Source organism: Astatotilapia calliptera, chromosome 11 (assembly GCF_900246225.1).
Source record: "Astatotilapia calliptera chromosome 11, fAstCal1.2, whole genome shotgun sequence".
Taxonomy (NCBI): domain Eukaryota; kingdom Metazoa; phylum Chordata; class Actinopteri; order Cichliformes; family Cichlidae; genus Astatotilapia; species Astatotilapia calliptera.
This window is the reverse complement of record NC_039312.1, coordinates 32573179-32600725: the sequence shown is the minus strand read 5'-3', so window position 1 is coordinate 32600725 and position 27547 is coordinate 32573179. Positions and strand designations below refer to the sequence as shown.

Genomic DNA, 27547 nt, shown 5'->3' with positions numbered 1-27547 from the left:
TCATATCAGGCACATCCTATCAACTTTGCAGTGTTGGTGGCAGCAGGCACTCCACACACTGAAGTTATTCTTCAAAAACAAGTTTTCTGAGTAGTAATGTTGAAATAAAAACGTCACGGTTTAAATAAAGGTAAGTTTTGTTTGTCGTTGGTCTTCGGTAGGAGGACGTATGTGGGACTTTCCATTCCAAAAGCTCTATAAATAGTTAGTTTCGGTTTCAGTTTTGCCAGTCAGTGGTTGTCGGTTCGTGACTGAACAGGCTGCCGGTTTGTAGATATTAAATTAACGTTATTTACTTGGTCTGAGGTTATATTCGAGTTTTTCAAAGGTTTGGGACGTTCGTCGAAGCAAATAGGTCGTGTCAAGGAAACCGAGTAAGTAGGTTGGATTTAAGGGTAATTATAACAGTTGCTATCCCCTGTAAACTCATGTAGTATACGCTATCAATGCTGTTTATGATAGTAGGTGTCAACATTTGCCATAATTGTTTGTGTTTGTGTGTGATGTTTGGTTTATTCACGGAGCAATTTCAAAGAAATCATCAGGGCAGCAGAAAATGAAAGTAAATGCAATCGGCAGCAAAGTGAAAGTAAATAGGGACCATTGTCCTTAAAGGGCATTCAAAATGTAGACCTGGTGTTTGATGTTTGATCATGTTTGATCCGTCAGTCCCATCCACCCAACACTTATAGACGTAATGTCACTCTTCCAGGGGGAAAAGGAAATACTCTAGTGTACAAAGACTAGTGCATGGTGCGTTATAGCGTTAATATATGAGTATAAGCTGAAAAAGTTGCTTTAAAAAAAGTTTGCCCACTGGTGACACATAGATCATTCTTATTTTATGTTTTTGCATGTTTGCATATTTTGCTGATATTAATACTCAGCTGTCTCTGTCATTTGTTTTTGCAGAGTGTGTGCGTAATGCAGAAGATGAGCTACTTTTTCCCGGTGCTTTGCGTGTGCCTGGATGTGTGTGTGGTGCACACCATCCGCCTGGCCCAACTCTCGCCTCTCCTACTCTCTCATCCATTCATCACCCTATGGGTAGGAGCCCTGACCAGAGCCTCCCTCCTTGCCTTCCTGGCCTTCACCTACCCTGGAAGCCTACCATGGACTAAAAGCTTCGAGGGGATCCAGAGCTTAGGGGTCCTTTGCTTCCACTTCCCAGTGTACGCTACTCTTCTCTGGGTGCTGGGGCAGTCCACCATGGAGGAACTGTGGGGGTGGCACTCTTGGGAGAGGGTGAGTGTATGTGTTTTGTTGCCTACCATGCTACAATATGTGCAACCTTGGTGAGCAGCAAGAAGGAAAATATGAATTCATTACCTAATGCACTTTGAGGGGACATATCTCAATAAGAAATGTGCTTTTCTTTACGTGCAATAGCTATCTGTGAACTGCAGGATTCTTACCAGCTACTTTGAAGTGTAAAATGCATCACACAAATCTTATGATAAGAGTTGAAGTTTATTGTTCTATATCAGTAACTTCTCCTGCAGCAGAAAGTTGTAAAAGTGCCAGTTAAAACTGCAGTATCAGTAAGAACAGTCAAATATATTAGATAATGAAAATATCAGGAGCATTTAGCTGAAATAAGAAGTATGAATACAAATATTTGTTAATGTATCTATAATCTACATTTTTTATGCTATTTTTACTTGGAATCTTTTTAAACTGTGTTACTGCTATTTGTGGCCACCTCCTTTACCACTGTTATTGCCACCCTGGAGGTCTTCAGTTCTTCTTCTTTTGTTTCATGACAGAAACCACTTAACAACTTTGTGATTGCTGCCAGCATGGATGGGATGCATAAATTGTTGCTTTCATGTCTTAAGTCTGATCAGCAGACAAAACACACATTTACACATTAATATAATGAAAAAGTGAATAATTTTTTTCTCTATATGTGTTTATTAGATTTCTAGTAGTAGATCTCTCAGATAATTGAACAGTTTCCAGTGTAATTGAACTTTTTTTGAGCAGAAAATAAAAATAATGCATAAAACATACTCAGCCTGGAACAAGATCTGAGACCAAAACCAATTTATTTCATCTAAGCTAACTAAACACACGTGTAATGGTTATATTAAACCTGTCCTTTGTCCTGCAGGTGTTACAGGGTTATATCGTGACACTAGTGGCCTGGCTCTACTGGAGTCGGTATGTGTCATCTCTTTTGATCTCCTGGGGCCAGTACATTTCATCTTTTATTAAGAGGACACCATCTCAGAAGCCAAAAGAGGAGACTGGGGCCTCTCTGAAGAGACTGATGGGATACATGCAGCCCTTTTTCTGGCGCTTTGTTGCTGTGCTGATACTTGTCTTTCTCTCGTCTTATGGTATGTGAAATAACACCTTTGAAGTGGGGTCTGTTGCGCTTCTTTCATTCCATCGTATTTATAGTATTACAATTGTGTATTCTCATATTAAACATCATCAGAGTGGCAAATAATGAGGTTAGCATACGTGAAAGTAAACCCTGTATGCAGAATGTCATGCTTCAGACTCGGTTTCAGATAGTTTTTTAAAGAGAGGGAGAAGGGTGATAAATGTGCCCGTTCCAGACAGTGAATTACCTAGAGGGTTGCATTAAGGCCCAGTATAAGATAAATAAGGATTATTGTGAACTTTGAATCATGTGTGGAGTCCAAGAATACAAATCTGGAGCCTAAAGCGTAATACGCCTCTTTTCGTTTAAATTAAAGCATGCATGTCCTTCTTGCCACTACAGTGTTTTGAAATTATATCCTGTAGTTATCATTGTGTTCGTGTCATTGTCCTCATGCTGTTAATTTAAGTATAGGAAAAAAGGTCTTGTTTTCTGCAGCACTAGCTGCATATCTGTAATAATGCCAGCAACATGAAACTGTAATTGTAGGCAATTGTAATTGTAATTGAAATGTAATCACAGTCCACTGACGCTGCTGAATGTAAAAGTTAACCTGGCAGTTGGGCTTTGCCAAAGATCAGTATGGTGATAATGTTAACACCTGCTTTCAGGTGAGATGGCTATTCCTCAGTACACTGGACGCATGGCTGACTGGATCATGAATGAAGAAGCACCTGACGCCTTCACAGAGGCCATTACAATCATGACACTAATGACCATTGCCAGGTAATACAACCTTTGTCTTCTTTGGTTATTAAAGTTGGTTTTTAAAAGGTTCTCTCCGTTTACTAACGCAGAACAATTTAATTAGAATAAATAAAAAACATGTGATCTGTTTGCTAAAAATTTCAGGGATTTTTTTTAATACTCAGAAATGAACTGAAAGAGTGTTGTGAGGATGGTCAGCGTTAACCTAGGATGCTTTTTACACCCGAGCTCCTGCTCCAACCCATGTAGTGTAGTTTCAGTCACTTCTGAGGATATGTGTACAACAGAAGCTTAACAAAAGCTTAAAGATATGGCTGTAATAATATTTTATGTACTTTTAGTGTAACTCTTCCTCTGCTTTATGTCTCAGTGCTGTGCTCGAGTTTATATGTGACCTCACGTACAATATCACCATGAGCCGCATACACACCTCGGTGCAGGGAGTCGTCTTCCAGGCCGTGCTGAAACAGGAGATCGCTTTCTTTGATGCCACTTCAACAGGTAAATTATGTACAAACTGTATACAAGATTAATGTTTCATTAATTAATAACTAAAACCCTAAAAGCCAATCTCAGTTTCCTCTTAAAAAGTTTTGTGAACTTGTTACAAATAATCCAGAAAAAAGAAGTATATATACACTTAAAATGCGATCCCTTTAAGAAGACTCATGCTGTACTGTTAGGTGAACTGGTGTCACGGATTACCACTGATACCAACAGCGTGAGTGAAGCTCTGAGCGAGGAGCTGAGTCTTCTGATGTGGTACACGGCTCGTTTCGGCTTCCTCTTGTTCTACATGGTGAGCCAGTCATGGAAAATGACGCTGCTCACATGCATGGGGCTGCCCATCATCTGGGTCATACCCAAGCTCACCGGACGCTTCCACCAGGTGATGTGAAAAATTTAGCTTTAATTACTTGTTGATCAAATCTCCTCTGATCAGTTACAATAGTGACAAATCAATAAAATATGTCTTGTTTTACTGAATCAAACTGTGTAGTTTAATTTTTCATTATATTTCAGACTATTGCTGTGCAAGTTCAAGAGTCACTGGCAAAGGCTAACCAGGTGGCCACAGAGACCTTCTCAAACATGAAGACAGTGAGGAGTTTTGCCAATGAGGACGGTGAGACAGAGAAGTACAGACTGCGCCTGGAGGACACTTACGCCCTTAATAAAAAGGAGGCAGCTGCCTATGCGGCTTCTACCTGGGCTAACAGTGTGAGTTGAACACTGATCTATGCTACAGAGTATTTGCAGTTTTTGTTTAGCCTGACTTGTGTGAATATGTGGCAGTGGGAGTGTCTAAAGGCAGCTAACAAGACATTTAAACACCTTTTATTTGTTGTTTTTATAGCTAGAAATTGTAACTGAGATAAATACACAAGGTGAAATCTGATTATAAATTTCAAAGAGGATCTATTGTGCTTTTCGGTGCATGCGAAAACATAAATGCAATCAGATCTGACCTTTAACCTGCCTACTCCTGCTCCTGCTGTTGTGCTGTAAGTTCAGACCTCTGGTGGTGTCTTTGTTGACAGAGGATGTTAAGCAGTGCATTTCTCGCACCTATGAATATATATAGGCCTTGTTATTAAGAGGCCAAACCCATCATTATATCACACAATAAGCAGTTAAGGAGTGTAGCAGATACCAAACATTTGTCCAGCTGCAATCTTTGGTGCTTATTATATTCTCTTGTTTCAAAGTGAAGTGCATAAAGGGCTCTAACTTTAAATCACACAAAGCAAATTTCAATAAATCTAAAAGAGGGTACACCAAGGTGGTACACTGTAAATGTAGACTTCAGCATCACGGTCAATTACTCATTAATACTTAATGTAACTCATTTTACAGTTGATCACTCTGTAAGCTGTTGTTCTTGTTTCTCCAGATGACTACCCTAGCTTTGAAGGTATGCATTCTGTACTACGGGGGCACACTTGTGACCAGGGGGGCCGTCAGCAGTGGAGATCTTGTGTCGTTTGTCCTTTATGAGCTGCAGTTTGCCTCTGCTGTTGAGGTGAGCCATCGACCAAGAAGAAGCATAAATGGATGCTCACTTTTTCCTCTTATTCATGACTACTTCTCTTTCAGGCTGTCATGCGATATTACCCACAAGTGAAGAAAGCAATTGGAGCCTCTGAGAAGATCTTTGAATATTTGGATAGAAAACCTCAAGTACCCCCAGATGGTACTTTGGCCCCTGAAAATCTTCAAGGACACATTCAATTCAAAAATGTTACATTTTCATATAATGGAAAATTAAATGAAGAAAATCTCGTCCTTAAGGTATGTACTAATTTGTCCTGTGCATGTTTTACTTCAAGTTAAAGCATTCCTTAAAATATACCTCTTTCACCAGAATATATCTCTGGAGGTAAAGCCAGGCCAAATCACTGCCCTCGTGGGTCTTAATAGATCAGGGAAGTCCACCTGCGTGAAGCTGCTGGAGAGGTTTTACCAGCCTATAGGAGGGGAGATTCTCCTGGATGGCAAACCACTGAAAAGCTACAAAGACCAGTACCTACATGACAAGGTTTGTGAATATCGGATATTTAATTCCATTTGTGTTTTTATTTATAATCTTTGTGCTTAACGGTGCCATGGGAAACACTCAACGCAAACATTTCTTTGGTTTGTTTACAAGAAAATTCCAGAATGCACCTTTAAAGCTGCATTAAGTGGGGTCTTTTTTTGGCCACTGGGGGAAAAACTGCTTATAAAGCTAAATTATAAGCTGTTAAGCTGTTGCTCTAAAATTATTAAGTGTGATGCAAGTTCTGCATGCAGTATTTTCAGAAGATCGATTTAATGCCTAAACATTTCTTCTTTAAAAAGATGAAAGGTCAATAACATCATATTTTAGCTTTAAAAGACCTGATCACAGTGGAAAAACAACAGTAAACACTTTTAGCCTGTTGGGACCCACTGAGGATAGTTTTCAGGGCCATATGTTTCTGTATATTATTTTTTTTTATGTTTTTTACTGGGATCAAATTTTACTATATCTTTTTTAGAAGAAATAAATGCAGAGGTATTATTGTTTTGCATTTTCTAACTAGTATTTCTCTTCATGTTATTTTTTTCAATTTAGTTTAATCTCATTTAAAGCCAGATTTACTAATACTTTGTGCCAATTGGTTTAAAATAAAGTGCTGTTGGTATTTACAAAGCGACTGCGAGTAAGAGGTAAGAACTGAGTTTGTGACTGACCCTGTTCTGTATGTCTTTCTGGGAGTCCCCTACTGAAGGAGCAAAACATAGGGAGAAAATCTTTTTAATCAAGCACGTAAAGTTATCTTTTTTTGTGCTTGATATTTAAATGAACTGACTGCATCCAAATTTAGAAAACAACGCAACTTTTGTACATCGCTCAGAAAAAGTAACTACTCCTACGAATACTGTTTTACTATTTGGGGACTGCGTTCACACGCTATTTTGCCCAGTTTAGTATATCTGGCCCTTAGTTCCCAGAGTGGATTTTTAATATAAATATAATTACAATTAAAATTGACCAGTTTCATTGCTAGGTTTTTGTTATTATGAAAGTAACTGACTCGCAGTCACAGGGACACCAACCGTCCCAGTAACTGTATGCATCAAACCCTCATCAGACTCACTGTTAGGACAAGTTTGACCAAAGGCTAAAACAAAATACATTTCCTGTATATTTTCCTTTTTTTTCAAGTGTCTAAAATTATTTCAGTTCTTTCCTTTTTATATAAGTGTATTTTATTTATTTTTTTAATTTCAGCTAAGTATTTTCTACACCTAGTTTTAGTTTAGTTTTAGCTAACAGTAAACTTCAGCTGGGAACAAAGACATCATCAACATCAACCTCTGTGGCTATTCGCACCTAGGGGTTTATCAAGTCCTCATGCCACAAATTTAACTCCTAAACTGAAGTTAAAGATACTAAATAAATCCTGTGAATTCTGTATAAAATGGAAATGGAATGAAATTAGCCCCTGAGCTTCAGCTAATGATGACAGGGAAGCATTTTCACAGATTACTAAACGTTTTTCCTCCAAATTCCTGTTTAAATTCACTCCTTTGTCATCTGTCTTATCTTGTTATAAGGATACTTATTTGTGCTTTTTCTTAGCTTTAATCTGCAGCTGATTTCTTTGAAGGCCCTGCTTAGAGTCTGCTGTGAATATTACACAGTCACTAATATCCTGTCTTCGTTCTGTTTGCTCACAGATTGCTGTGGTGAGCCAGGAATGTGTGCTGTTTGCTCGCTCTGTTCGAGAGAACATCAAATATGGCTACGAGCATGCCTCTGATGAGGAAATGCATAGGGCTGCAAATCTGGCCAGCGCCCACAAATTCATCATGGAACTGCCGAATAAATATGACACAGGTTCGACCCAGAATCTCAGCGTTTAACGGCACCACAACATTTCATATTTTCTAAGGCCCTACCTAAGCAAAAGTTTGTTGGTACATCCCTCTGTTTCATAGATGCCGGGGAGAAGGGTGGCCAGGTGTCTGGAGGCCAAAAGCAGCGTATTGCTATTGCTCGAGCTTTAATCAGACGTCCTAAAGTCCTGATTCTGGACAATGCCACAAGTGATTTGGACACAGAGAACGAATATCAAGTAGGAAATTCTTCATCTTTAGTGATTTTGCATATTTCTTAAAGCTGTTTTTCCTTTAAAACCATAGTAATTGTGCTCTACAGGTCCACCAGGCGTTGACGGATCAAGCAAAAGACTGCTCCGTGCTGTTGATATCCAACAAGATGAGTGTTGTTGAGAAGGCCAGTCACATAATTGTCATCGATAGAGGGATGGTGAAGGAAGAGGGCAACCACGAGGAGCTGATGAATAACAAAGGCCTTTATGCTGGCCTGGTGGAAAAGCAAAATAAGAGCTGTTTCCGAAATGAGGAAGAATTGAATTGAGATGCAGTGAGAAGTGTGAGCAGCACTCCAGGAACAGACTTGCTGGTTTTAAGACTTAGATCTGATTTATGCTTCAGCGGGAAATCTACACCTTAACCTGTGATGTAGCCATAAACCCCTGCTAACCCTGCAACCTAACCCGACATGCACCTCCAGTGAAATGTAACTACACATTGGGTGGATGCAACCCGAAGTTACTGTGATTGGCTTGTTCAGCATCATCGATTCCTCCTGTATATTTTGAGTGCTAGTTTTTCGCAGCAGTTTTTAAAGTTACGAGTGAAAGAATAACAGTGGTCACGTCAGTATAAGGAATAATAATCATAGCATCAATGTAAGGATTCACAAATGTCAGCAAACTCCTGGAGTGCTGAAACTGTCAGAATAGACATGAGAGAAAGAGTACAAAGAAGTGAAAAACGGGAAGGACAAATATGTCTGACTGCGAAAAAAAACTGACCACTACAAATAGCAGTGACCCAGAAGAGAAAAAAGTCCCCAAATTACATTTTATATCTATCAGCTGGCACCACATATGAAACATCAGGACTTGACCACACAGTAATTAACACATAATGCACCAGCAAAGGCATAAATGCCGGCAATGACGTTTAACCCACTTAAGCAGGTTATGTGTGGGCTCTACAAAGATTCCCCGCAGAAGTCTAAACCAGGCCTAAAAGATGCAAAACTCAGGCTACATTTATATTGTAAATATTTTTTTTGCAGTGAGACCACCCCTTGTATTACAAAGGTTTGCTGGAGTTTACCCAGTAAGACTGTTGCACCTTAAAGTCCTTGAAGCTGTTATCTACCTACTCAGCAGTCCCTGAGAGTTGCATCCTGTCCCAAAGATGCAACCAGCAGACCGGTCCAGATAAAAATCCTCCGTCATAATAAAATAATGCATTTTCAATCAAGAAATCTAAATGAGTAAAGCAACTATAAACAATAATGTCTAGTTTTTGGTTAAAAAAAAAACATCAAATTTTCAAACAAAAAAAATCTGTATTATAAACCTTCAAGCCATGATTGATTTGCAGCTTTCCCTCCAATGCTGTGATACATCCAGACATACAGTTTTAAAAGAAAAGGCACAGTACCATAAGCAGTTTAGCAAAATCAGTGGTAGTGGGTAGATTAATGTTTCTTTATTATTGTCACATCACCCAAACCCACATCCCTCTGGTGAGCTTTTATATCCCTTTGGGTGTGATTGAGAGAGCTCATGGTCACCCACTCTTTTGCTTCATACACTTTGCTTCATACACTGTAGATGTAGAGATCAAGCAGCTAGATTCACATTACTTCATATTGCACTATTTAAAACTGTGTTTCTAAATGTTCTGGATGGGTTTATGTGTGTTTGTTTATTTTTCTGTACTTTTCCCTTTATGGATGATTCTTTACGACTCAATGTTCAAACTTGTTTGCTTCCACAGAAAAATATTTACACAAATCATGACTTGCTCCATTGTTTTTAATATTCAACTTTTCATTAGTAAATCTTTTAAACAGAGCTGTTCTGTGGTGCGTGTGATTTATTAATGTAAAAAAAAAAATTCTCATAAAGATGTTTTCTTTGTAATAGCGTTAAGTTGCTGCGGAAGGTTCTGGGTGCTTATGCTTTCCGCTTTTGTTGTATGGTAAAACGTCACAATAAATTATTACTGTTAAATAACATGTGGATTCAAGTAAGTGTTAATAAAGCAAAAGTAGGTTTTGCATTTTAAATTCCTCAAAGTTGCCACCTCTTGCTTTGTTAACAGCTTTACATACTCTTTCTGTATACAGCATTCTTAACACTCTTGTAGAAGTTCCCTCATAAGCCGAGCACAACTTGTTGGCTGCTTTTCAACTATTCCCAAATTAACTCAACTGGATTTAAGTCGTGACTGTGGTCTTAATGTCCCCTGTGCCTCACAGTGAGGGCCACACATGGAAATCCAATCTCTTTTCCTTTATTTTACAAAGATAATGTGTCTGGTACCAAAAATAGCACAGTTAAACTCATGAGGCTGAAGTCTGGATTCACATGGGTCAGTTGTCAAGTCATGTTTTTTCAGGCTAAAGCAGTTCTCTTCTTCATACTGGTCTCCTTCAGTACTGGCTCCACCTTCAAGGCCTGATTCACTCAGTCTCCCTCCAACAGCTGATGAAATGTGTCTGCTATTTGAACTTCTGGAGGCTTTGATGTGGGCTCTAATCTGAGGCGCTGTTAATGGGCGAGGATGGTAAAGCAAATGGAACTTCTCTGTAACTGGGAATTTCTAGTTTTTCTTTTTTTGGTTTGACCTACATGAGAGCCAATTTCATCAAGTGGAATAGACTTGGGGATGATTTAACACTTTTTGCACTTTTTTAGTTACTTGGAGACCAGGCAAACTTTTATTTATTCAACTGTCTGCTGATCAGCCATGCCACATTAAGATGAATTTTTATGGTGTGACATTCACTGTCTTCATTTGAATTTCAGAAGTCAGATGTCCTCGGCTTCCATAGGACAACAGGTTGGGTACATGCTGGACAGGTTGCCAGCCTGTTGCATGGCCAAACTAAGTTGTTATGTGTAGCTAAAGCACTGGCTCATGCCTTAGGTACATCTTTTATGCTAATGATTCCATCATCATTATCATCATCATCGTTTATTTATATAGCACTTTAAAAACACACAAGGGTGACCAAAGTGCTGAACAACAGAAACATAATAGATACCATAAGAATAATAAATACGATAAAATAATAAACTAGCGAAAACAATAAAATACAAGTCAGTCAACCACTGAGTCAAAAGCCATTGAATAAAAATGCGTTTTCAATCTGGATTTAAAAACCATCACTGATGTCGATTGCCTAATGTGAAGAGGAAGATTATTCCAAAGCTTAGGAGCCACAATAGAGAACGCTCGGTCTCCTCTCAGTTTCAGCCCTGATTTGGGGACTGAGAGCAACAGCTGCTCAGCTGACCGGAGCGAATGAGTGGGGACATAGGGCTTCAGCAAATCAGACAGATACGCAGGTGCCAGACCATTTAAAGATTTAAAAACCAATAAAAGAACTTTAAAATGAATCCTAAATTCAATTGGAAGCCAGTGCAGGGAGGCCAGAACCCGAGTAATGTGCTCAAATTTCCTTTTACCAGATAAAAACCGTGCCACAGCATTCTGTACTAGTTGCAGGCGTGTCAGAGTGCCCAGTCCAACCCCTATTAAAAGGGAGTTACAATAATCCAAGCGTGAGGTTATAAAAGCGTGGATAATAGTCTCCAAGTCACGCCTTGAAAGAAAAGGTTTAACCTTCAACAGACGCCTGAGTTGATAGAATGACGATTTCACCACCCCATTCACGTGGCCATCAAAGGTAAGTGCAGAGTCGATTTTTAACCCAAGATTGGTAATCGAGCTCTTCAGGTGAGGGGTCAGAGCAGCAAGGTCAACATCAGGGATATCAGAGGAACAATTCGGGCCAAACAGAATTACTTCCGTTTTACGTTCGTTAAAATTTAAAAAGTTTTGAGCCATCCATGACTTAACATCACTAAGGCAATCAAGCAGGAGTCTAATTTGGGAGCTATCAGAATGACTGAAAGGAAAATAAAGCTGGCAATCATCAGCATATAGATGATTAGTCAGATGAACAAATCATAGCTTTGTAATGATGCTATGCGAATTTTAATGGTTAACATACTGCAAACCAAGTCCATCCAGTTACAATTAACACAATCCTGCATATGTTAAAACTCTCCAGGTTAGGGAAAGGTAAACAGTCTATCCTTTTTACTACAAAAGTTTTGAAAATTTAGCTCGAGACAACAAAAATGGCAAAATAGCTTAAATATTATAGAATATAAATGCCATTATTTTGGCTTATATGCAACATGGCAAAACAAATATGAACCCAAATATGTAAGTAATATTACGTAATAATAACAATATGTTAAAGAAAAATATCTCCATTTAAAATATATATTAAATATCTATTTAACACAGCAAAAATAAAACTTAATTTAAAATGCTTACTAATGAATACGTTTACGTAAAAACTTTACAGTCAATGTACATTGTAATGAAAGTCGTGCGCACAGTACAGGGTAGAAATAAACTGTTGAAGCACAGATGATGCATCGCTATACAGATGTGTTGCATAAAAGATTTATTGTATCTGTCCTTGTGGCATTGAATCAGTCTGTTGGAGAATGTGCTCTATGGTGCAGCAGTGACGAGTGAAACCCGTTGCCACTGCTTGTCAACAATCCCAGTCTCCTCTTATTTTATTTTTATTTTTTGGGAAACTGCACATGTATCTGTCTTTCTATCTATCTAGACTGCAGGATACTGTTAAACATAGCTTCTTTAAAGCGGTTAGTCACGGAGTTGGAAAAAAAGATGTCCATTTTTTTGAGGGCATCAATCACAAAGCAGCTAAGGGGGTTATTTCATGAATGTGCCGCTTTAAATGGAAACATCTCACCAAAAAAAATAAAAAAATACAGTTGCTACCCAGGTATTCCGCAGTGGGTTTAATAAAACGGAGATCACCTGCATGACAATCCAAACTCTCTTGAGGACAAAACATACTAATCCATATAGACAGAGAAGCGTTAGCCTGAAAATTACAGCAATTATTAACGCAGTGCGTCGCCAGATAGCTCATTACTGTATAAAAAATCTGAAACATGCAATATTTTCAGAGTACAAGATGTACAGACTGTGCTGTTTGACTGACACCTGCTTACAGCCAATTATGGCGCGGAATCATCGTCCACGTGACAGGAACGACGCGGCACTGCCACGAGAGGGGTTTATATAGGGTCAAGCGGAAGCGCTTAGTCGCCATTTCATTGCGGAGTTGGTCGCTGAGCGTTTTGTGGAAGTGCAGCGTCAACAGCGGCGAAAAATTGGATCGTAACAACACTCCGCCCTCACCCCAATGGAAGCCGCCGTCAACCCACCTCACGACAGGTAATGTCCGCAGTGTTTCGGGTCAAACTGAGGACATTTGCTGGGCTTTGTAGTCCGCGTGAGGATGGGAATTATGTAATAAAAACCACATTGTTGCTACGGTGACGTTACCGTTAGCCTCCGAGTAGCAAAACAGCGCTACCTCGTCAGCCAGTCTTGTGATACAGCCCGCTTACGCTAGCTTACACAGGAGACTCAACTCTGCACATATTTCTGAAGTCCTCTGAATCTTAATATTTGCACACTGGTTTTGTGGAGCCTATATTTCCGTTTTCTTTAGCGTTTAGCTTCTAATTAGCAGGCAAATGACAGCTGCATCTCCATCGGCTAGGTCAGCCGGGTGCTCCCCGCCGGCTGTCTGTCTGTCGTGTCATTCATTGCTCATGCAACCTGCTGTCGCTAATGTAAAACAATATCATATAAGAAAACTAGTTATAAATAACCCGTCCACTGTTCCCCTTTCCCCCCACACACAACCTCTGCTTAACTGCAGCTTGGCAGTCCCAGGTGTATTGTTATATTTATAAAGCGCTGTTGCAGTCTGTCTCCGCTAGCTCGCAAGCTTAGCTTCCAGCTCGCAGCTTCTGTGCTGGTGAACAAACGCCCTGAGACTGTGGCAAAATGGCTGAAATTGCCTGATGGCCCGAGGGTTTTATCAAAATTTTTAAAAATTCTTTTCCGAGCAGTGCTCTTTAATAAATGTGGCGTTTGTGTCTTTTTGGACCCCTTATGGTCGTCAGATATTGGCTTCTGTCGTTGTGAAGAAGTGTTTACAAACAGCGAGGGCGGGGCGTCCAACCACGCGATCAGCAGCTGGTGGACTAGGAGTCTTTGATCAGTTTGACTAAATAATAACGACGGGTTGTTCAGCCTACGCTAATTAGTCTCTGTTTAGTAAAAACAGAAGCTGGTTAAATGCAGGTTCAAACACTAAAGCCATAATAGTCACATGGAGCCAAGTTGATAATTAAACGGTGTTTGTGTTTTTGCACAAATGTTGCGACTTTAGGTAGATTTTCTTTCGCATAATCTTGTGTTCAGAACTAATTTGGAGAAAAGCACGTTAAGTTTTAAAATGCTTTCAGTAAAACAGCAATTCTGAATGTTTTTGTTCTCTGTGTGTGTTATTGGATGTATATTTGGATGTTTTTTTTTCCATTTAATTGTTAAATGCTTCAAAACACTAAAGTAAGTAGAGCTTAAAACATTTGCCTGGAAATAGAAAAGTTCTTATGTTTACTACTCTGCAAATTCCTTTTTTTCGGCACCCTTAATGCTGTTTAGTAGTTATTTGTGCTGCTTGTATTCTGTTTGATGTAGAAAACCGGCTCATCGGCTTAGCCATTGTTTGTGTGTCAGTAGGGCATGTGTGTATTAAGCTGTGGTGCTCAGATGGAGGTGAGAAAGGACCGACTTTCTGTGTCCTTTAACTACATGAACTAGGTGACCTCTGTCATCGCATGGTGCATTGAAAAGTGCTCTTTATGGAACGTGGTGTTGTTGGACTACATCCAAACTGGAGATCATAACTTGCAGAGATGCTGATATCTCAAAAAGATTGCTTTCTTTTTAATTAACTCTCTTAAGGCCCATGGGGGAATTTGTTCTCTGCCCTGTTTATTATGGTGCATCTCCAGGGGAGACCACAGTGCTTGTGTAAGGCATTGATTGGCATATCCTCCATTTATTCCTTTGTGTGTGGGGAAAACCAGAGGAAACATTTTATCTGGAAAAGATAATCATGTTTATAAGTACTTATCTAGCGTGTCACTGTTGTTTGACTTTGAGGCTATTGTTTATAAGATTTATCTAGCTAAGTACAACTCTTATACTTTTTAGTAGTTTCTCTGTTACAACTTGATAAAGTGCAACAGTGAAACGGTCAAAACATAGACATCATCATCAAAGAAACTGAACCCAAACTTCTGAAGATTATCCAGACTGCCTGTATGTTTCTTGCTGAATTGCATATTACATGACATTGACTTTATTGCCTTATCAGCAGCATTCTTATAGGACAGTCATGGCTCCCATGGCAGTGCTAAAAGTTGCAACCTATAGATGAAATCCTGGTTTCCTAGATAACCATTGGGGGGGGTGTCTTATATTTTTCTTCTTTATCCTCTCCCACCTTAAAAGTTTATTTACAGCCAGCTAGGGCTGTTCGATTATGGCAAAAATGATAATCACGATTATTTTCACTGAAATTGAGATCACGATTATTTGACGATATTTATTTAACCCTTTAAGACCTACTATAGAACCAAGTCCACCAGAGCTTATATTATTTTTATTTTTATTTTTTTTTACATGCTGTAGTGCCATTTGTGGGAGCATTTCAAGTTGCTATACATCAATACAACTGTTATAGCCCATATTTTACTAATATGTATGCATTAAGTGCATAGTAATTACATAAATTGCAAAAAAGTGCAATAAACTACAAAAAAAATTGAAAATCGCTTTTGTTTTGTTTACATATATTTCTACTTGGAGAAGTTTAAGAGGTTTATCCCTCAAAACTTTAAATACAATAATGTTGCAAAAAATAGTTTCCCACCACAGGAAATTTATTTTGAGTGTCTTCATAGTTTTATTTTGGAGATACAGCAATTTTTATATACTGCAGGAAAAACAAAAAACAATCCTATGATGTAGAGCTGGGCGATAGAACGATAACGATATGTATCGCGATATAACTTTTACTCGATAGAGAAATTAAGCTATCGCGATAGACCTCGCCGCTCTTGTCCTCTTAAAAAAAAAAAAAAAGACAAAAAAAAAGGTCAGCCAATCCAAATAAAGTAGCGCAGAGCCGAACCAATCACAGCCGCAGCGTCACGTCGCGTCACTTGTTACGTACAGCACAAGTGCCAAGCCGCACGTGTGTTTGTTTGGGAAGCAGCCAGCGGGTAATGGAGCCAGCGCATAATGGAGGAAATGAGTGTGCCGACTAGAAAAATCAACCGAGCGTGACCGAAGAGAAAACAGATGATGGTTCCAATGCCGGAGAGATTGTCGAACGGAAGAGCCATAGAAGTTCCGTAGTGTGAAGGTATTTCGGCTATTTCAAGTCTGACAAAAAACAGAGTAGCGCGCACTGTAAATTGTGCCGAAAGCAAGTCTGGAAATACAATAAACTGGTGCATGCGTCACACTGTGCGCCACGTTATTGTTTCGGTGAAATGAATTTCTACAATACTGTTACTGTTAATTCTACTCTCTGCAGTGTTTAAATGCTTACACATACACACAGTTACTGTCTGTCCACACATACGACTCGGTTCTGCTTCTATGCCGCAGCTTTGTTTACTTTTTCCCACCGAGGCTTCTAGACTTCTGATTGGCCAACATTTCTGCACGGTTAGGAATCTAGCGCCACCTGCTGCTTTGGCATGTTCATAGCAGCGTTTTCCTTCATTTCTCCCTTTATGTGCGGACAGGATTATTTTTTAAAACGAAAACGGAAAATCTCCGTTTTCAAAAATACCCGTGTTCGTGTGGACGTAGCCTCAGTCTCTGACTGGAAGCGCTAATTCGTCATTCGGCTTTTGTCAGACTAAAGTAACTGTTACAACTGTTTGAAAAGCTCAGCTATACAACAAGGAGAGATTGAGAATTTCCTTTTAGTTCTCAGTTTATTTGATATTGACAAAAGTTAGTCAGTTTTGTCTGTTCTTCTGTAAAACAAACTAAGATTTATTTTTAGAATTAATACTTTGTTTCTAAGTGGAATTGACAATTTAGTCTGTTTCATTTGTTCTATTTTGAAACTTAAACGCTTTAGCGGCTGCCTTTTGTGTAGTTTGCAATATTTGCCTTTATTTATCTGAAAAAGTCTCATGTTCCTTAAGTACATCTACCCTGTTGAACTTATTATGGGAAATAAATATTTAAAAACAAGCTGCTGATTATTTCACATTTTACTTGTGAGCAACGGCACATTTAAATCTTACAAATATAGTTATTTGGTTTATATCGTGATAGATATCGTTATCGCCTGAAATGAAAAAAACATATCGTGATATGAAAAAATCTCATATCGCCCAGCTCTACTATGATGCAAATTTGCAAAGAAAACAGCAGGTGCATCATTTCACTGTGGGAAGTGTTACGAACAGCTGATAGGAACGGCGAAGCGTGTTTCTGGAATATTATGTTTTTGTTCCTGCAAGCGCTTTTTATGCAATTTTTGCAAAGCTATATGTGGAACGAAACCGTGACCGAGGACAAGCTGATGGCATCAGATGTAAGTACAACTCCTCCGGTTTCATATGCAAAACAAATTATTGCGCTAGCTTACACGGTTCAGGTTCTACAGGGATTTAAAAATAGTTACGCAAAACGGAGCGTGCTGCTCTGACCGGCTTTAAAGGGTTAACAATGACTTTAAAAAATAATATAAAATAGTGTGCAACACCACTGAAGTTTTTTTTTTTTTTTTTTAACTCTTTTCAACCAACGGCAGTCACTCTCCAAATAACTTCTGCTTAGCTTTCCGAGCTTCCCTCGGGTCCTCTTAATCAGCGGTCTCCAACCTTTTTTGCGCCACGGACCGGTTTATGCCCGACAATATTTTTACGGACCGGCCTTTAAGGTGTCGCGGATAAATGAGGGAGGGGCTAATAATCGGCTCAGTCATTTTTAATGATTGTTGAAAGCCCAGATCGTAATCGTGATTAAAATTCGATTAATTGAGCAGCCCTACAGCCAGCCAGCTTTTTCCACATGAGGTATTAAGGTAGCATTTCTTTCCTTCTTTTCCTTGTAATGTGGATGCAGGGTCTCTTTTTTAAATTTTTAAATTTTTTTTAATCATTGTCATTAATTCTTCTCCTGTGCTTTTACATCTTCCTCACTCCAGCTCTCTGGTTGGGTTGTCCGGTGGTATGATGGACCAACACACAAGCTCGGGAAAACGCATTCGTAAGCCCTCCCTGCTGTACGAGGACTTTGAGAGCCCCTCCCTACCCCACACAATGCCCCAGGGTCCCCCTGCCCCTCCACAGCCCCCAGTGAAGGATCCTACCCGACCAGGCCGCATGACAAACCAGCTGCAGTACCTCCAGAAGACCCTGATGAAGTCTCTTTGGAGGCACCACTTTGCCTGGCCTTTTCAGGAGCCCGTGGATGCCTACAAGCTTAACCTGCCGGTGGGTTGAATCCAAGTGCTTTGATAAACCACTCGGAGTTTGAATGTGTCTACTTCCAGATGCTGAGATAAATATCCAATATTCTGTATTATTTTTTGGCTATTATAAATGATCCTTTCTGGTTTGTTAATAGATGATTGTATCTCAGGTTTTTTGGGGTTTTTTTAAAACATATTTTTAACATCTTGGGACCATTATGGAAAAGGTGTCCACACTTTAACAAGTAAACAAGTGGGATTGGTATTTCTGTAGAGCCATAAATTAAAAAGTTATTAATTTAAAAAAAATGCATTTTTTTTCCCCAAGGATTACCATAAAATTATCAAACAACCCATGGACATGGGGACCATTAAGAAACGCTTGGAAAATAACTTCTACCGTAGTGCATGTGAGTGCATACAGGACTTCAACACAATGTTCACCAACTGCTACATCTACAACAAGGTAGGTCAAAAGGTAAAAAACACATTTTTATCCATGTTATTTATTCCATTTTAATTGATATTTGTTCCTTTCTCACAAGCTAGCATTCCCTTTGGATTGCATTTATTAACACAGTGATCTTACACTGAGCAGGCGTAGAACTGTGTTTTGTCAGCTCAGAGTGAAAAAATAAGTGTTAAAGTACAGTGTTTAATGATTTCTAGCAAACCAGTGGGGAAATCTAGCAAGATTTGGTGTTTGTTTTTGTTTGTTTTTTTTGTTTGTTTTTTTTAAATGACTTGACCAAAGTTGTGTGTATTTTTGTTAATGATCCAAGCAGAGGCACAGAAATTTTAGAGGCTATTTTTTTTTTTTTTTTTAACCCTTCACCCTTTCCCTTTACTTTACACAAAATGCCCTGTGATTTCTCTGCTATTCTTCATAGCAAGAGAACATGTACTACATGTGCTCCTCAGCATAACTTAAGGGGAAGCAAGGGAAAATTTTAAAGTGAAAGACAAAAGGCCTAATGACTGCAGAAATGTGCTACATGTAAATAATTTTGCAAAGCAGATTCAACTCAACCTAGATATGTAAATTAAGCAATGGCTTGTGTGTAACAGATCATTTCAATGATTATACAAACTTACATTTTGCATTAAGTTGTCTCGTAGATAACCATATGAAGTGTCTTAGCCTGGGATTTCTATGGTGATTGTTAACATCTTTATGTGGGAAAACAGTGGTTTAGTTTATATTATTATTTATGAAATGTAAGCACTAATCTTAGGAAATTCTTTTCAAGAATCTGTAATTATCTGTTTGATCTATTTACACATAACAATCAAAAGGGATGTTTTTAAAATTGCATGAATGTTCCTGTCAGTCTGTTAACAAATATACAAAAAAAATACAAAACCTTTATTGTTAAACTGAAATGACATTTATGCAAAAAATAGTACTTATATATTATTTGTGCTCATGTGTTGCTTTTTTTTTTTTTTTTTTTTTTTTTTTTTATTTCTCCCTGGTTAGCCAACAGATGACATTGTGCTGATGGCCCAATCCCTAGAGAAGATTTTTCTTCAGAAGGTGGCCCAGATGCCCGAAGAGGAAGTTGAACTTCCTCCTCCAGCTCCTCGGAACAAAAACAGCAGGGGAAGAGGTCGTAAATCTTCTGGTAAGTAGGGATGGTAAACGAGAACCGGTTCTACCAAGAACTGGTTCCTGGTAGTCGAATTCTTCAGAATCGTTAGTCTGCTTGCTTATCGGTTCTTCTACTTAGATATGCAAATTTGATTGAGCCATATTTTGGCAATTAAAGATGTTAAGATGTATTTATTTACAAGCAGGAAGGCATTATGAAAGCAACATTTATGATTGAGGTGGTGTTGTTATGTAGCTGAATTGCAACTCTTAAATTTAATATTCTTTATCTACCAGCATCAAGGGCTCAGCAGGTGCCAGCAGTGTCCCAGTCAGCCTACTCCCCCTCATCCTCAGACACGGGGGATTCCATGCTGGCCAACTCTCCCCAGACTGTGCTAACTAAAAGCCTGCCACCAGCTAACATTATGGGTTTGCCTCCTACACAGCCCACAACCAAGGTATGTAAGACAGAATGCTGATTAGAAAAATTTGCATATCTAGATTTTAGCATGCAAAATCGATGTTGAAACACTTAAGTTCTTTTTTTTAACAGCACTAAATGTGAAAGTAAACTGTCCTTTGTTAAAGATTTAGTATTTCAGTTGTGAGGATTATAAACCGTGTAACAAAGCCATAATAAAGTGATCACAACAATTTCCAACTTTTTCTTTCTATAGAAGAAAGGTGTAAAACGCAAAGCAGATACCACCACACCCTCTACCATGGGCTTCACTACTGTGGGCATGTCAGGAACGCCGCACATGGTGGGCTTGGGGAAAGGGGGACACGGGGGTCAAATCCATGACACGTCCATGCACACGGTCTCCTCAATGGGAAGCATAAGCTTGGAGACCCCACCTGGGATTGGGCTCGTCAGGAGTCCTGGAGGCCCTGTCCTGCTCCAGCCAATGATGGCTGGCACTGGACGCAGAGTTGGCAGCGGACGCCCCATCAAACCCCCCAAGAAGGACTTGCCCGATTCTGTTCAACCTCAGCCCTCAAGGAAGGGAAAACTCAGCTCGCAGCTGAGGTACTGCAGTGGGCTGCTGAAGGACATGTTATCAAAGAAACATGCTGCGTATGCATGGCCTTTCTACACACCTGTGGATGCAGCTGCACTCGGACTTCATGACTATCACGATATCATCAAGTGTCCTATGGACCTCAGCACCATCAAGGTGACTTCGAATGCGTGAAAGTGTGCTCGCAGTACTATAATAGTAATATTTCTTTTTACTAAACATACCATGTTGAAATGATAAAACACAGAAGGGGGAAGGATTTTAAATGTGAATGTAAAATGCAGTGGGGAAAAAAAAAATCTTCTATTAAAATCTAATAAATGTCCATTTCCTGTTTTTTACAATCAGAGGAAGATGGACTGTCGTGAGTACAGAGATGCTCAACAGTTTGCCAGTGATGTTAGACTGATGTTCTCAAACTGCTACAAGTACAATCCACCTGATCACGATGTTGTGGGGATGGCACGGAAACTACAGGTGAGCAGCAGTTACATGGACCAGGCGCCCTCACAGAGGCTTCTTCAGTTATATTTGCTACTTTATTACTCACTTTCCTCCTTTCTTACCATTTAACTTTTTTTTTTTTTTTCTTTTTTTCCCCCCATGTCTCAGGATGTCTTTGAGTTCCGTTTTGCCAAGATGCCAGATGAACCACACATGGAGCACACAGCCATGTCCATGAGTGGGCATCAAACATCCTCTTCATCATCTTCCTCCTCCTCATCCTCCTCATCTTCCTCCACCTCTGAGAGTGAGCCTAGCAGCGAGAGTGAGGAGAGTGAGAGCAGCCCAAGCTCAGACAGCGAGGAGGAGCGAGCACATCGCTTGGCTGAATTACAGGACCAGGTGTGCACACAAGTAAGATATTGAGTAGCTACTATTGAGGTATTGGATGGAGGGTGTTTGTTGCATCAAACTAAACGTGGAAACAAAAACGTCTTTAATTTGTATATTTTTCTCAGCTCCGAGCCGTGCACGAGCAGCTAGCTGCTCTCTCCCAAGGCCCCATCGTCAAGCCCAAAAAGAAAAAGGACAAAAAGGACAAAAAGGAGAAGAAGAAAAAGAAAAAGCTGGAGAAGCGAAATCGAGGAGTCCGAAGCAGAGCAGGCTCTGAGGAATGGAAGATGCCCAGCAAGTTGAAGAGCAAATCTGCCAAAGCAGGTGGCTCCCAGGCCAAGAAAAGCCAGGGGAAGAAGAGTAACAAGAACAGCAAGTTAGTATAAAGAGTGAACCACCACACCAGTGGTTTTTTTTTTTTTTTTTTTTTTTTAAAACTTGATCTCATCTTCATCATACTTCCTTTTTGGGGTTTAGTGAAACAAATAATTATACTGTTCAACCAGTTAAATGTTTTGAATGCAAAACAGCTGATAGCTGTGCTCTTCTTCTGTTATTTCAGGACTTCAAAGAAGCCTTTCTACCCTCAACTTGCCACTTCCATGTTACCACACTATGACTCGGAGGAAGAGGAAGAGATCGTGCCCATGTCATACGATGAGAAGCGCCAGCTAAGCCTCGACATCAACAAGTTACCAGGCGAGAAGCTGGGTCGTGTGGTCCACATCATACAGTCCAGGGAGCCCTCACTGAGGGACACCAACCCTGAGGAGATTGAGATTGACTTTGAAACACTCAAACCATCCACACTGAAAGAGCTCGAGCGCTACGTGATGACATGTCTGAGGAAGAAGCCCCGTAAGCCGTATGCTGAACAAGGTAGATAAAATGACCACCAAGACAGCGCCAGCATATTCCTGTTTAGCAATATCTTGGATGTTTTTGTAATTGACAAGTTATTGAGTATCAGAACCTACTATCAGTACCTAACATGTGACATATGTTAAAGTCTGTAATGGCTAAGTACATCTTATGTAGGAAAAAATAGACTGTTAAACTTGGAGAGTAAAGTTGATGCTGAAGAAAGAACCTGTAGTTTTGACTCATGCAGCCACACACGGAGGGCAATTATATATTCTTATTAAGGGCTGATAGCGTCTGCGTCCAAATGCCCCTTCACTTCCCAAAGTCAAACAACCTGATCCAGTGTTGAGGTTAAATGGCACAAATGCTTTTGATTCCTGAAAGTTAACCGTATACTGGCTCTCACAGTTGATATAATCAAATTCTTGGAAAGAGGCTTTACAAGGCTGAGTGGATACTTTCTGCCTCTGCATTTCTAAACCCAGTATGTATTGTACTGCTGTAACTAAACAAGTTTTTGACATCAAAAACAAGAACCTAGTAGTTGTTGTTTTTTTTTTTTTTTTTTTTTTTTTTTTGTAATGAATGTAATAAAAGCTTGTGAGCGTAGGCTCTAGATTCTCTGTTCAGGTGACACATAGTAAGTTAGATACACTTGTAGTAAACAAATTACTGATTTATGACTGAAAATGTACTAATGCAAGAGTCTGTGGGTGGACAGTGAACGCCAGTTAACCAAAGAGTATGAAGTACAATGGTTGGCAAGAGTTTTACATCCTGTGATGAATCTCAGTGCTCCATGATAAACAGCATCCAACATCTGTAAAGAGCGTTCATAGTGGTTGGTGCTTAACAACAAATGATACATAAGTTGATATATAGAAAAGATTATGTATATTTAAAAAAAAAAAAAAAATTAAGAACCTTAATCGGTGCCATCTAAGTTTGGACTTGGAAACGATTGTACACTAGTTTTAATGCAGGAAAAATAACAGTTTTCCTGCACAAAAATATCTGGTTTTCATGACAATAGTGTGTAATATTTCCCTGACTGGACTGACAAGAGAAATAAAACTGTAGCAGAGGATTACGCCTATCTGACAGGCATGTAGTTTAGTTTAACCAGTTTAACCACATCACCTCGGTGTTCCACTCAAATCTTTCTATCTAGCGCCCTCCTTCATGTCTGTCAGTGACAGAGAGGCTAGGTTTCCTCTTGACATTAAGTTCTGAGTTGACGTGTATTTGATTAGCTCTTTGGCTACACAGAATGAAAACCTGACGGGTAAAGGCCAGAGTCTATGGAGACAGACTTGAGACTGAAAGTCTTAATTTCACTACAAATCATTTCTTTGTATGTTATAACTTCTCTCTGCAGCAGATGCTAAGCTAAAGCACCAACAAAGTGAATAGAAGTAGCTAAAGTTGATAGTTTCTTCAAATATTTGACGCTGCCCCCTGGTGACTGGTCACAACTACAGCATGTAGATATGACTGCAGAGCTCAGCGTAGCACTTCTAAGCTGCTACTTAAAATTAGTAAAGAGAGCAAGAAATTTAATCTCTGTATTTAACTTGACACTACTCAGTACTGACTTAGAAATGGTGTGACACAGTATACTTACCACTGTATTTCTGTTTGGTCCCCAGCTCTGTAACAACCTTTTTATCATCTTATATTGCAGCAGCAAAGAAAGGCAGCATTGGCAAGTCTAAAGAGGAGCTGACCTTGGAGAAGAGGAGGGAGCTAGAGAGGAGGCTGCAAGATGTCAGCGGACAACTCAATTCAGTCAAGAAACCCACGAAACCTAAAGGTAAGCTCTCACATCATCACATTTCTGTGTGGATGCAAACATGTCTGGTTTTCAGAGCAGCTTACAGATTCTCTACGTTACTCAAATACTGTGCACTTCAATAATTCAGCGAAGATGGCACAGCGTTTCAAGTGTAGAGTTGGCCTTTGCTCCCTGTGCGAGTTCCCTCAAGTACTCCAGACATGCATGTTAGGTTAAATAGTGACTCTAAATTGGGAGAGACAGAACGGTTGGATTTGACTTGTGTTCTAGTTTGTATAGTCAGGACAGTCTTTTCATATAATGCTATACTTGGTAACAAACTACCTTAAAAATCCCTCTGAGATGTAAATGTGTTTTGGTTGTGTAAATCTACAGTAAGCCATCGTAATAATATGGAATGCCTCATGTGTGTGAAGGTGTCTGAGACTTTTGCTGATCATTAGAAAACCAGTTTGTTTATTTCCTTAAAGTGTGGACAGGGCTTTTGTTTCGCTTATCTGCATACCATAATGGGCTTTTATTTGAGAAACACTCGTAGGGGTTTTCTTTATTATTTTAGGGTCTTAACCTTACAATAACAGGCAACTGTTGTTGTGATATAGTGCTATATAAATACAATTGAATTGAAAATTGAATTTCATTAAAGTATCTTCTTCTCTCCTGCTGCTTAAAGATTGTGTGAAGAGTAAGAACATTCATCGGCCTGTAAATGCATTAGTAGCAGGGAGGGATTAAACCAGGAGTGTAGATCAGAATGAGCGTGAAAAATGGCAAAGTATTTAAACACCATGATTGTGTGCTGAAGCGGGATGCATAGTATTAGACATGTGTGCGCCTGTGCCCCCACACAAGCAGGGATTTAGAAAGTGTTGAGCTAAAACATACCTTTTTAAACCGTGTGCACACTTTCTAGAGCAATTCAAGCCTGTTATGGTGACGTTTAGACTATATTTAAGGCTGTACATCTTAAGGTTTTTCCTCTTTTGATTTGCAAAAGAGCACAATGTGTACAGCTGGCTTTAGATGGAAAGAAGATACTATTTCTGTGTTTACACAGATTAAGTTGTGAATCTAGAGTTTTATGCATCAGGCCCCTGGAGTTTATCAGTCTTTCTACCCTGTGTGTATTTGAGTTGCAGTTTTAACTTCTGTTTACATGTTATCCCCTGGCCATTATATCACATCTGGCTATAAATGAGCTATTCTTTTGTTTTAGGAAACTTTGGCTCCAGTGGTTCACACTCTCCATCACTAGACTGTTTGTAGAAGCAGAATTGTCTGTAAAAACCAGATGAAATGTGAGGTTTTGCACGTATGGGCTGTTTTGGCAAAGACGCTGAGAGAAACACTTCAGTGCTTTCTTCCTTTTCGTACAGGTGCATCCATTAAACATTGTTCTCTTTGCTATTTTCTCCTCAGTGGAAAAGCCGAGTGCAGTGGAGACTCACGCCCAGCCATCACGCCTCAGCGGAAGCAGCTCCAGCTCAGACTCGTCCTCCTCCTCCTCCTCATCCTCTTCCTCAGACAGCAGTGATTCAGACTCGAGTTGAGATTGTTAGCAAAAAACTAAGAAGTCAAACGCTAATGTCTCAGGGACTTGGGCTGGCCCAGGACACATCACGCCCTGAAGCGATAGTTGGCTGAGGTTGAACACTGCAACAAAAAACACTCCAAATGGACTCCTGTAATCCTGTAATGTTTTGAATGTTGGACTGAGGGATGTGGAACAATGTCTTTGTGGATTATTGTAGAACCCAAACACTAAATGCCTTGTTCTCCCCTTCCTTCCCTTTGTAAATACTTGTACAAATTTATGTTTCTTTTATAAAGAAGATTTTTATGGGGATCCCTGAAGAGGGAGGTGGAGTAATAATTAAAAAAAATTGATGTGGAAAGACGGGCCTGACTGAAAAATCTGTTTGGCTGGCCTTACACTGTCTCCTTTTGGTGAAAGAATGGAAGAGCGTCATATTTTATTTGTTTTCTCCTCCCACCCACATATCCTCAGATGTTACTGGAATTGAAACCAGCAACCTTTTGGTCTCAAGCCTTGCTTTTCTAACAATTTTAGATGAACCCCTAGACTCAGCCTTAATGATTGTTCATAACGGTTACAATATTTGGAGAAATCCAATACTGTTGACAGATCTGGCAGCCTCTGAGCTGCATTTCAAAGCATGCTATGGGATCTTCCATATTCAGGTCAGTTTGAGATTTAGATTTCTCTGTTATGTTTACATAAGTTCTCAGTTTAACAATAACATTAATGCTGCAGTCTGTTTTAGTACAATATAGAGTAACAGTTTAATGTACTATAAATACAAAGTTTAGCAGCTAAGATAGATATTCATTAAATTTGTACAGAGTTTTGTGGCTGCACTGTTCTCCTAAAAAGCCACCAGCTATTTTAAGACCGACAAGTCTTATAAACACGTCTCAAGCTGAACTCATTTCTTACAACTTACTTTGACGTTTTCATCCTTCATTACATCAAACAGTAACTCGAGTGTCCGTCTATTTCTGAGCTGAAAGCAAGCTGCTGAATGTTATCATGTTACAGTTTCTAATTTCCATATTAATTTCCTGAACATCTGAAGTATTGCATTACCATTTCTTGCAGACCTCTGTAGCACTTGAAAACACTGGCTGCTCAGCGCTGACTGGAACAAATAGTGACGACTGATTAAACTCAAGCTGAAAACAACACTTTTCCTGTAAACCGATAGGAGAGCCCTCATTGTACATGCATAGTTGAAGCTGTTGATGAATGTTCAGTAAAGATATGCTTGTATATAATTCAGCTGTATTTGCTGTTGCACAAACTAATGTATTTCTGCTGTTTGGTCTCCTTTTTCCCCTCCCAGTTACCCTTTTTGCTTTTTTTTATTTTTTATTTTTAAGAAAAAAACATGTTATCTCTCATTCCAGTTAGTTGTCTTGGTTGTTTTCTGAAGAGGATTCACATGCTGCCTCTCAGAAGCAAACCTTTCATTTGACAGGTGTTTATTAAAAATAACTTCTGTAGAACAAATGTGAGATGTGGGAGTTTTGCTTTGAAGCGTGTTACGCAGCTGCAATAACTGCATATGGATAAAGTTGATCAGACAAACCAGAAAGGTTTAATTTTGTATTATTTATTATATTTTATTAATTTTTATTAATTTTTTTAATTAATTTTTATTAATAATATAAAGATTAATTTTATTCATAAATATTTTATTATTTATTTTGTTAAGCGATGCGACAATCAGTGAGCAGCAGTGTGGCTTCATGTTTTGAGAGCATTGGTTTGGGTGATGAACAGGTTAAGAGCATATTTGTGTGACAGCATAAC

The 27547-nt window shown here is 39.2% G+C and overlaps 2 protein-coding genes across 9 annotated transcripts; both read left to right on the top strand.

Annotated features, from left to right (window-relative positions):
* Positions 1-3: 3 nt before the first annotated feature.
* On the top strand, positions 4-9528 carry tap1 (transporter 1, ATP-binding cassette, sub-family B (MDR/TAP)). Of its 2 annotated transcripts, none has more exons than XM_026185549.1 (13): positions 4-130; positions 913-1245; positions 2114-2342; positions 3004-3118; positions 3471-3601; positions 3784-3989; positions 4124-4321; positions 4995-5123; positions 5198-5392; positions 5466-5639; positions 7307-7466; positions 7568-7704; positions 7788-9528. In XM_026185549.1, the coding sequence occupies exons 2-13, from the start codon at positions 925-927 to the stop codon at positions 8007-8009; spliced, it is 2217 nt and encodes a 738-aa protein (XP_026041334.1). In that variant the 5' UTR covers positions 4-130; positions 913-924; the 3' UTR covers positions 8010-9528. The 2 variants fall into 2 exon arrangements, with proteins under 2 accessions (XP_026041334.1, XP_026041333.1); XM_026185548.1 differs by lacking the exon at positions 4-130 and adding an exon at positions 183-374.
* Positions 9529-12825: 3297 nt separating this feature from the next.
* Positions 12826-27244, top strand: brd2b (bromodomain containing 2b). 7 transcript variants are annotated; one of them, XM_026185027.1, is made up of 12 exons: positions 12826-12970; positions 17835-18123; positions 18430-18567; positions 19582-19726; positions 19990-20153; positions 20373-20873; positions 21066-21194; positions 21330-21563; positions 21680-21930; positions 22117-22433; positions 24106-24231; positions 25633-27244. In XM_026185027.1, exons 1-12 carry the CDS (start codon positions 12939-12941, stop codon positions 25761-25763), a joined length of 2457 nt encoding a protein of 818 aa, XP_026040812.1. In that variant the 5' UTR covers positions 12826-12938; the 3' UTR covers positions 25764-27244. The 7 variants fall into 7 exon arrangements, with proteins under 7 accessions (XP_026040812.1, XP_026040813.1, XP_026040808.1 ...); XM_026185028.1 differs by having other exon boundaries at positions 21330-21575; XM_026185023.1 differs by having other exon boundaries at positions 21330-21575; positions 24103-24231.
* Positions 27245-27547: the final 303 nt, after the last annotated feature.

Coding starts and splice junctions, on each gene's coding strand:
- tap1 (XM_026185549.1), top strand. CDS start 925: ATGCAGAAGATGAGCTACTTTTTCCCGGTGCTTTGCGTGTGCCTGGAT. Junction 3,990..4,123: donor TCACCGGACGCTTCCACCAG/GTGATGTGAAAA, acceptor ATTATATTTCAG/ACTATTGCTGTGCAAGTTCA. Junction 7,467..7,567: donor GCCGAATAAATATGACACAG/GTTCGACCCAGA, acceptor TCTGTTTCATAG/ATGCCGGGGAGAAGGGTGGC.
- brd2b (XM_026185021.1), top strand. CDS start 12,939: ATGGAAGCCGCCGTCAACCCACCTCACGACAG. Junction 19,727..19,989: donor AAGAGGTCGTAAATCTTCTG/GTAAGTAGGGAT, acceptor TTTATCTACCAG/CATCAAGGGCTCAGCAGGTG. Junction 24,232..25,632: donor GAAACCCACGAAACCTAAAG/GTAAGCTCTCAC, acceptor TTTTCTCCTCAG/TGGAAAAGCCGAGTGCAGTG.